Source organism: Liolophura sinensis, chromosome 1 (assembly GCF_032854445.1).
Source record: "Liolophura sinensis isolate JHLJ2023 chromosome 1, CUHK_Ljap_v2, whole genome shotgun sequence".
In the NCBI taxonomy this organism is placed as follows: Eukaryota; Metazoa; Mollusca; class Polyplacophora; order Chitonida; family Chitonidae; genus Liolophura; species Liolophura sinensis.
Window position 1 is genome coordinate 57,450,164 of NC_088295.1, and position 10,141 is coordinate 57,460,304.

The following is a 10,141-nucleotide window of genomic DNA, read 5'->3' on the forward strand; positions in this document are numbered from 1 at the left end:
CTTGTTACAGCTCGTACATCTTTCAAAAAGAAGGAAGAAAAATAATATAAATCCAAACGATTTCCGTAGGTGTAGAACTAAAACCGAGCCATCATGTAGTATGCGGGTATGGCAGTTTTAAGCAGATGAAGTACTGAGGCTGTAGAACTTAAATAAATTATCTATTCAAGCAGGAATCAAATTAATATTAATACAGAGCAGCAGCAATGGAACATCCCCCATGTGTCATTCTGCTTTATATGCACGTAAAACTTCAGGTCAATGCATCCTGTATTCTTTGAAATATCAACCCTAACATTTTATGTACCATTAATTTTAGTACACAATACACTAAGTCAGGAATTTGGTAATTAACGATCCCTGAAATGACAACTATGCCTCTAAGACAGCATGACCTAAGGAGAACCATTTCCTGTATGGTGGGAAAGTATGAGGTCCCTCATACAGGAAAACACTGGTCAGCTGAAGAGTCTCACAGTTCTCCATAGCCTTTCCCAGAAACTCTTTTAACAAATCTAAGGGGACAAAAAGGAATTAAGATCAACAAATCAAGAACAGAATTAAAATCACTTAAGTGACATAGTGCGACTGCATGATGTGATTTATCAGACTTTTAGTTTGGACTATAGATGTTGCCCAATTTTTTTTTACTATCATGTTAATGGAGCTTCTTATTATTTTCCCGAAGAGTGTTCAGTATATCATACTTACCAATAATAATTATCTGCCAGAGTTCATATATAAAACCATAATCCAATCTAATTATAATACCGTTTTTACTTTCAGAGAACATGATGGAAAGGCTTGGGTTACATTTGCATCCCCAGGTACATGGGCCTATGTCTTATCTGAAGTATTTAGTGTAGAAAGAATTTTAATGTTTAGATATGTTTAGATGTTTAGATTTAGGCGGGTGTAATTGCTAGGAATGAGTAACACACTCCTGTGTGTTGTCTTAATTCAACATGACATTGCAGTGAGGGAACACTATAAATATGTCAGTATTACTGCAAGGAGACTCGTGATGTGACCGAAACAATGTTGAAAGTGAAGTTAAACCCCTATCAAACAGACGAGTTTTCATTATGACTCATCTTTATATTTCATCTTTTATTTGCCGGTGTCATTGTTTTATTAATTATCTAAACATCGCTGAGATATTACTGATGTGGTGTTTTCCATAATCATTCATTTATTATCTAAACGTTTTTGTATTCCGTTCTTAAACCTTTTAGATTTCTTGCCATACACATATAATCTGTTGTCTCTCAGTTACTTTAATCAAGATGTCACAAAATAAAAGACTCATTTTAATGAAGTATTCTTTCTTTCTTTCTTGCGATATTTTTTGGCATTGCACTTATGTATATGATGAACTGATCTCTCAGACAGATGGATTGAAAGTGTGACAATCAGCCAATAATCCATTTTTCTCATCACCAGGGAAACCGAACACATATGAGGATCTGCGCACAGAGGCGGTGTCCTCTGGGGGAATCCCCTACGTTAATGGAACTGACAGTCTGCATGTGAAACATGTGACCAGGGTGAGTTTCTTATGTGTCATGTTTGGAGTTTTGTTTCTGATATCTAACAGTGCTTAACGCCAAAATAAAACCACAGCTAAACTAGACACAAGATATAGGCTTTGATAATGAAGTTAACTCCAGGAATCTTAACATTGATTACTGACAACTAATAATTAAATCACAAATAATTAAATCATGAAATAATTGTCACGAAGAACCTTTTTCAGACTAGAAGATTGATGCTGGTAATTCATGTTTTTTTATCTTCTTTTATTACATGTTCCCGCAGCTTCTTTTTAATTTGGCGTTTATTGTTTTCAGAGAACCATAACATTGTCATACAGGTGGGATAACAATGTGATAACTCGCAAATTTATGGCCCCCCAAGTCAGATATTCCACAGTGCACAAGAAAAAGGTAAAGAGTAACAAAGGAAACTTCTCTAACTGTCCAAAATGTCCTGATATATGCTGGAGAAAATGTTGCCAAAAAATTGCTGCAAACATATTTTAGATTCAGAGAAGAATTACAAAGATGTATTTTTATTTTGGAGGGCGTAGCAAGAGTAGTGGTCAATATATTCATATGTGGACAGTGTACAGTATTTTCTGATGTTTACTGAAGTGTACTGGTTTAAAACTGTATTATATTCATATTTTGTCACTGTATACCAGCTCCAGTTGTCTCATTGTTTAAAATTGTATAGACCCATTGTATACGTCAACCGTGAACGTGAACTGTGTTCACCATGAAACTTGTACATACTGGTTTGTTCAGTTTGGTTTTGTATGTAACTTGAATATAAATAGGGATTCTTTTTGTTTAACACCTTACTCTGTTGAAGGCGATGGGTTGTCGCCGCAATGTCAGGAAATAATATACAGGGTGTCCCAGAAGTCGCGCACCATCCAGGTTAAGGTTGAATGCTTGACCTACAGAGTGGTGTGTTGCCCCATCTCTTCCAAACATAAAAACCAATTCAACTCTTTCTTGTACTGTTAGTTTATTAGCCATAATTAACTCCGAAAGAGAGAAAAAAAAATCAAAATCAGTATTAAATCTGAAACAGAGAAAAAAAGTGAACATCAGCATGGTGCACGGCTTCTGGGACACCCTGTACATTGTCCAGTAGAACAGTGTTATAGTCTTATCTTTCATAGTCTTATTTTTCATAGTATACAAACTTGGATGTCTGAAAATCTACATTCCTATACTCAAAAACTAGTGTTTTTTGACATTTAGCAGTTCAGGGAAAACACAGTTCGTCAGGTTTACTGTACTGGAAATGTTTGTGAAATTCAGGTGAACAGTTTGGATGTGACGGATGGAGGACTGGCTGTATCTTCTGACATGGAAGGTCACCTGAAAGTCTGGGAGACTAGCTCAGGGGACATCCGCGTAGGTGTTCTTAAACCCAGTTCAAAGGTCAAGATTAGTAATTGTAATCTTTCACCTACAAAAACATTCCCTGCTATCCACTCCCTACAAGGTTTAATCTGCAAAATGGATCCAACGTAGGAAGAAGTTCATATGTCCTGATCATCATCAAATAAAATGTTTATATCTTGATGTACTTATAACTTTATCATGTAAGTAAGGTAAAATATATATAAGTCCAGATTAGTTAACAATTTTACCTGACATTAACGTGATGCAGTTTAAATATTTAATACCAGTGTGTCATTAAGCCATATTAATTATTCATTCATTCATTCATTTCTGCTCTACTGCCTTTTGTAGTGGCTTTATAATTTCTTGGATTATATGAGATATCCCAGATAATTTCTAATTTTCTTGTATCTCCGCTGAGTAATCCGGATCTTTTAATTCATTTCTAGTTGCCTTGTCACGCTGCTGGTTTTGTAGCACATTTATGGTTTCTAATGTGTTTTTTTTAATTTCTTCACTTACAACTGGTTGGTAATTACCCCTGTTGGTTTTCTGTGTATTGCTGGTGTCCCCAGGGCAGCAGGGAAAAATGACATATGTGACAGAATAAAGCACACATATGTAATACATTTTTATTATCAACGGGTGCCTCTGTGGCTCATTTGGTTAGCGCACTAGCGCATTGTAATGACCCAGAAGTCTCTCACCAATGCGGTCGCTGTGAGTTCAAGTCCAGGTCATGCTGGCTTCCTCTCCGGCCGTACATGTGAAGGTCTGCCAGCAGCCTGCGAATGGTTGTGGGTTTCCCCTGGGCTCTGCCCGATTTCCACCCACCGTAATGCTGGCTGCCGTGGTATAAATGAAATATTCTTGAGTACGGCGTAAACACCAATCAAATAAATAAATTTAATATCAACATGTCTGTCACTTCAGATGTTGTTGACTGGTCACATAGGATATGTTTACACCTGTCCTTCATGAGTATGCTTGTCTGTCTGTTCAGAGGTTGCTGATTGGTCACATATGAGATGTGTACACCTGTCCTTAATGCGTATGCTTGTCTGTCTGTTCAGAGGTTGCTGATTGGTCACATATGAGATGTGTACACCTGTCCTTAATGAGTATGCATGTCTGTCTGTTCAGAGGTTGCTGATTGGTCACGTATGAGATGTGTACACCTGTCCTTTATGAGTACACATGTCTGTTCAGTCACGTAGGAGATGTGTACACTTGTCCTTAATGAGTATGCTTGTCTGTCTGTTCAGAGGTTGCTGATTGGTCACGTATGAGCTGTGTACACCTGTCCTTAATGAGTATGCTTGTCTGTCTGTTCAGAGGTTGCTGATTGGTCACGTATGAGATGTGTACACCTGTCCTTTATGAGTATGCTTGTCTGTCTGTTCAGAGACTGCTGATTGGTCACGAATGAGATGTGTACACCTGTCAGTAATAAGTATGCATGTCTGTCTGTTCAGAGGCTGCTGATTGGTCACGTATGAGATGTGTACACCTGACCTTAATGAGTATGCTTGTCTGTCTGTTCAGAGGTTGCTGATTGGTCACGTATGAGCTGTGTACACCTGTCCTTTATGAGTATGCTTGTCTGTCTGTTCAGAGGTTGCTGATTGGTCACGTATGAGCTGTGTACACCTGTCCTTAATGAGTATGCTTGTCTGTCTGTTCAGAGGCTGCTGATTGGTCACGTATGAGATGTGTACACCTGTCCTTTATGAGTATGCATGTCTGTCTGTTCAGAGGCTGCTGATTGGTCACGTATGAGATGTCTACACCTGTCATTTAGTATGCATATCTGTTCAGAGGTTGCTGATTGGTCCTGCAGGGTATGTTTAAACTTGTCTTTAACAAGTATGCATGTCTTTTCTGTTCAGAGGTTGTTGACTGGTCACATAGGAGATGTGTACACCTGTCGTTTCTTCCCCTCTGGGGTAGTGATTCTGAGCGGAGGGGCTGACATGCAGCTTAAGATCTGGTCAGCAGAGACTGGGCAATGTGCTGCCACCCTTAGGGGGCACAAAGGGGGTGAGTCCGGCAACACAGTTATCTCCCTTTATTACTTGCACGTGGTGAGAGATATGGAAATAAACAGTTAGCTAGACAGCTGTTTCTGGTGGACAAGGCCAAGATTTCTTACCTTCAGGACTGATAAATCCATGTGGCTATATTAAAGCATTGTAACAATTGGCAGGAACACACAGTTAAGCAAATTTTGTGCATGTTATGTAAGTCTTCGTGACATCTGAAAGTTTCTGTTGGTTCGGGATTTCAAGTCAAAAACCTCAAAATGCACATAAAATAATTAGGCCTGAGCTGAATCGTGGAGTGTTGCCCAAGTCTGTAATTTTTTAGCCTATGCATTAATGGCCATTTATTCTGTTTTTTTCTTATCCTACTTATGATGCATTTTGACGCTCTACTCGAAACAGCCACCCGTTAACTCCACTACAGTTGTTCATCCTCTTTCATCTGAATTACAGATAGTATTGCATGATTAAGTTTAAGTTTTTCATCTGACAGATAGTATTGCATGATTTATGAGTACCGCTGTTCTTCTATTTTGACAAATTGAATAACGTGGCATATGATTTGAGTATGAACAATCTATTAAAATCAACAACTTATAAACTTGTGACTAGCCTTTCACAATTGAGTGACTCGTTTTTGGCAATATTGGAATTACTATCATGGTTTATTGAAACTCATTTTACTTACTTACTCTAATTTATATTGGAGGTCTGCCAGCAACCTGTGGATGGTTGTGGTTTTCCCCCGCGCTCTGACCGGTTTCCTCCCACCATAATTCTGATTACGATTGTACAAGTGCAATTTTCTTGAGTACTATGTAAAACACCAATAATAATAAATGAATTATACAAATTTATCTTGGAAACATAGGTATTCAAGACACAGCCATTGTTGACCGAGGTCGCAATATTGTATCTTGTTCCCGAGATGGGACCGCTAAGTTATGGGACTGTGGACAGTCCACATGTTTGGTTACATTTGCTGAGTGTGGAGGAATACTGAATGCTTGTGCCCTGGGAGCCACTGCCAGTGGGATCAACCTGGGGACCTCACCGTCAACCATCAGTGGGTTTCTCTGTTATTATTAGTACCTATTATTTCTGTAAAAGCTCAAACATCAGGATTTCTATATTTCACACTGTGTATGCCTACTATATCACTTTTTGTTATTATAGGTCTGTTTTTACATGGTGAGGAAAACTGCCAATTTATTCAACCCTTTGGTTCACACCATTAAAACAGAACTGTTGATATACAAATAATAAATAGATCATTGCATTGTAAAGTTTGAATAGGGCCCTTCTGTGGATCAGTTGGTTAGCGCGCTAGCACAGCATGATGACCCAGGAGTCTCTCACCAATGTGGTCAGTGTGAGTTTAAGTCCAGCTCATGCTGGCTTCCTCTCCGGCGGTACGTGAGAAGGTCTTCAGCAACCTGTGGATGGTCGTGGGTATCCCGCGGGATCTGCCCGGTTTCCACCCCCGTCGTTGTATAAGTGAAATATTCTTGAGTACGGTGTAAAACACCAATGAAGTAAATAAATAAATAAATAAAGTTTGAATACCATTAAAATTTTCCTGGTGGAAGTTAGCTTAACATCTAGTGTCCCATGGGTACCACCTCTCTTCTTTGAACAGTGTCTATGATGTGCAAACTTGACTGTACATATTCAGTGTCCTCTACATAACATGTATGTGAAAACAGCTGATTCAGCAAATGGAAAAATGAATATTTTGAAAGTTAACAATTTCCACTTCAGCTGGTTTACATGTTTTCATTTATGAGTCTGAATCATTGTGAAGAAGTTGAACATGTTAAACACAGCTGTTAATAGCTTTTCATTTGTATGATGTATGTATTTCAGGTGACCGTGAAGTTTTGACAGGTGGAAAGATGTTGTTGCTGGCTTGTGAGAACAAAACACTTCAGGCCTATGGACTACAGAGCAGAGAAAAGGTTAGCATGCCAAATAAACCATAAAGAAAGACTTTTTTATTTATTTATTGATTTATCTGATTGGTGTTTTATACCATATTCAAGAATTTAGCTAATAGAGACATGAACAGAAGTATGGTGTTCCATTGAATTTATGCTTAACATGGGTGATGAGAAATGTGGAAGATTTATGATCAGTTTCTATTACTAAAGTTTGAGAAGCTTTAAATTATATTTAACAAGAGCATTTAAGAAACAGAACCAGGTCTTGAAAAGCCCATAATATCGTAATCCATTTCATTGCCAGCAGCCGATGTGCTGCTCAACCATACACAGTCAACAGAATGTCCATGTAGTTAGATTGTCAAATGAAAACAAATCAGTTGGACATGGTTTATGTGTACCCATGAAATAGCATTTGTGTCAGAATATTTCTGTGTAAAGAGCCGATTAAAATGGCCGCATGTGCGTTTCCTTGGAATGAACTTTTGAGAAAAACATGTGGATTGATGAAATGTTCCAGATGGTAGATTCTAGAAAGCAACTTTCAATCCTACAAATTAAAATTGTGGACAAACTGTAAATGTCCTGTTAAGTTGTCACAGTTTGAACCAAAGATAATCATAAATGGTGTTTCAAAATTTGATCCAAGTCAAAACTACAGGTAGCTTTGAAAACTCAGCCCCAGAAATGACCAGTTCTTGCTCTACTGATAATGTTTATTATGGTTGTGTTTGTGTTACAGATCTTTGAGCTGGACTGTCACTCTGCTGTCAATTCCTGCACATTTATTTCCCCTGAATCTGCTGTCTGCGGTACAGAGGATGGTCATGTGACTGTCATCGACCTACGAAACTACAGGTTAAGTCGGATAACACAATAGACAGTTGAAACAGTTTGGTCATTTCCAGTTGTTTATGGTATCCTTGTAAGGGCAGTCTTAGAACTTTTGGTGAAACATGTAAAGTCATTTGAAGATCCACCAATAGGGTACTATCTAGATGAGAAAACAAGGAAGTCTTGATTTGTTCTAAACCTATATTAGAGGCAGATCTTCTAATACAAGAGGGGGCCTCTGTGGCTCAGTTGGTTAGCGCGCTAGCGCAGCATAATGACCCAGGAGTCTCTCACCAATGCGGTCGCTGTGAGTTCAAGTCCAGCTCATGCTGGCTTCCTCTCTGGCCGTACATGGGAAGGTCTTCCAGCAACCTGTGGATGATTGTGGGTTTCCTCCAGGCTGTGCCTGATTTCCGAGTGAAATTTTCTTGAGTACGGCGTAAAACACCAATGAAATAAATAAATAAATCTAATACAAGAGCTTGAAATTTCCATGAAATTCAGTAGATGTTTCATGTTTTTTTTTTTCATGTATTCCAGAGTTCCCTTAAAAGAGTGGAAAGAACAAAGATCAAGTATTTTGTCATTGTTGCCGTTTAAACAAGGGTTCTTTGCAAGCAGCGGTAAGATTTATAGCTGAACTTATTCTTTTTTCTTTCCTCAAAATTCATCACAACAGAAAGAATGAACTGTGACTATATTAATCTCTGCTGGATATTTATTAGTAGTTTTATTGTGCCTATTTTACTTATGGTTTACGTCACACTAAAAGGATTTTTCACTTCTGTCATACAGAAGAAGTGAAGGAAACAGGCCAGGTCTGGAGATACCACTCTCCTGGCCAGCCTGACACATTCCTCTAGGTATAAAGCTAAGGCCCCCACCAGATCCTAGCTCTATCTGTATTAGTGCATTCTGCGCTTCATACAGAAGACATCGGGCATGAGACCCATCCATTCCAGTGATTGTGTCACAGGGCTTCAGATATGGAGGTCAGTTGTCATCCACCAAGATGTTGTACAGATCTCTACGTCACATGTACAAGAGTTTATCAGTGTGCTGCCAAAGTTCAGGGTTTTCCCAGGGCACGTCAGTTTCCTCCACTCACAAAGCTGATGGCTGTATACAAACATGTGTTTATATTCTATCTGGTGTTAAACAACAATCATGCATATAAAGAATTGAATTCTTTTCTCAGGTGACGGGTCGTGTTTTCGAGTGACAGAAGAGTTCAAGACAGACCTGGAGTTGACGGGACCAGACTGTGATCCGGTGTACAAAGTTGTAAACGATGCTCAGACAATCTACACTGCTTGTAGAGATGGACTGATACGCAAATATCGACTCGATATGACTTGATAATCCTATCATTCTCCTTAACTGTTTTTGTTTCGCTTTTTTTTTTAATCATCTTTCGTTACCATGGTTGGAAGAGGAATGTGAGTGTTATAGTACATTGGATAGATGTACCCTTTTTAAAATCTTAATTGTGGCATTTAAGAAAATCACTTGACTATAGAAAGAGCAATTTGTGGCAGACTGATATCTGATATATTTTCTGAGCCAGAAATATGTACATTAGCTAAGTGGCAGTCTGAGTAGTATATATTTACGGCTTGAAATAAGGGGCAAGATCATCATTTAATTGTGATGAAATGTAAAATTTGTACATGCGATCTACACCTGCATTTATAGAGATGGGTTTACATCAACCGGATGTAAATCTTATCTGTCATTTATACCTATTTGTGTTTCACGAAGTTTAAAATTGTCGTTTGTTACCATTGCTCGAGAGGAATGTGATTGTTGTAATGTAATACATTAACATTGGATAGATTTACCCTTCTCTTAATCTATTATTGCCTCAATTAAGAAAATATCTGGGCCAGATGGTGAATTTTGTGGCAGACCAATTTTTGACATATTTTTTCTGAGAGCTTGAACAAATATACACTTTATTCATGTCAGAATTAGAATGTTATTTCATTTATTATTTGAAAACGTTATGGAAGGGAAAAGATCATTGCTGATGAAAGTTCAAACATTATCATTTGCCTATGTACATCTGAAAATGTACATTTATGAGTTCCGAAAGTGAGATTGAGGAACGTAGAGGAAAAGCTAAGGTCTGAAATGGTATACTGGAGTTGAAGACATAAAATGTAGCAGTAATGTGCATTATTTTTGTTTACAACAGTAGATCCATGATGCTAACAGTTCGTAAATGCATGGGTTCTTTAGGAAGTTGCCAGTTGTGTGTTCCATTATTTTCATTTATTATTAAAGTATTTGCCATTATTTCATCATTTTGTCTTGCTTTCTTTTGTGACATGTGCATGTAAAGTGGTGGGGAGTGGACAGTGTTTAACTAGGTCACACAAGGTGCGGGTTCAAACCTTGAAACTAT

The 10,141-nt window shown here is 38.1% G+C and overlaps 1 protein-coding gene across 1 annotated transcript; it reads left to right on the plus strand.

Moving 5' to 3' along the window:
- Positions 1-1,449: 1,449 nt before the first annotated feature.
- LOC135467193 (proteasomal ATPase-associated factor 1-like) lies at positions 1,450-10,026 on the plus strand. The gene is made up of 9 exons (XM_064744961.1): positions 1,450-1,547; positions 1,851-1,946; positions 2,832-2,927; positions 4,808-4,958; positions 5,832-6,026; positions 6,827-6,918; positions 7,643-7,758; positions 8,275-8,357; positions 8,933-10,026. The coding sequence occupies exons 2-9, from the start codon at positions 1,905-1,907 to the stop codon at positions 9,091-9,093; spliced, it is 936 nt and encodes a 311-aa protein (XP_064601031.1). The 5' UTR covers positions 1,450-1,547; positions 1,851-1,904; the 3' UTR covers positions 9,094-10,026.
- Positions 10,027-10,141: the final 115 nt, after the last annotated feature.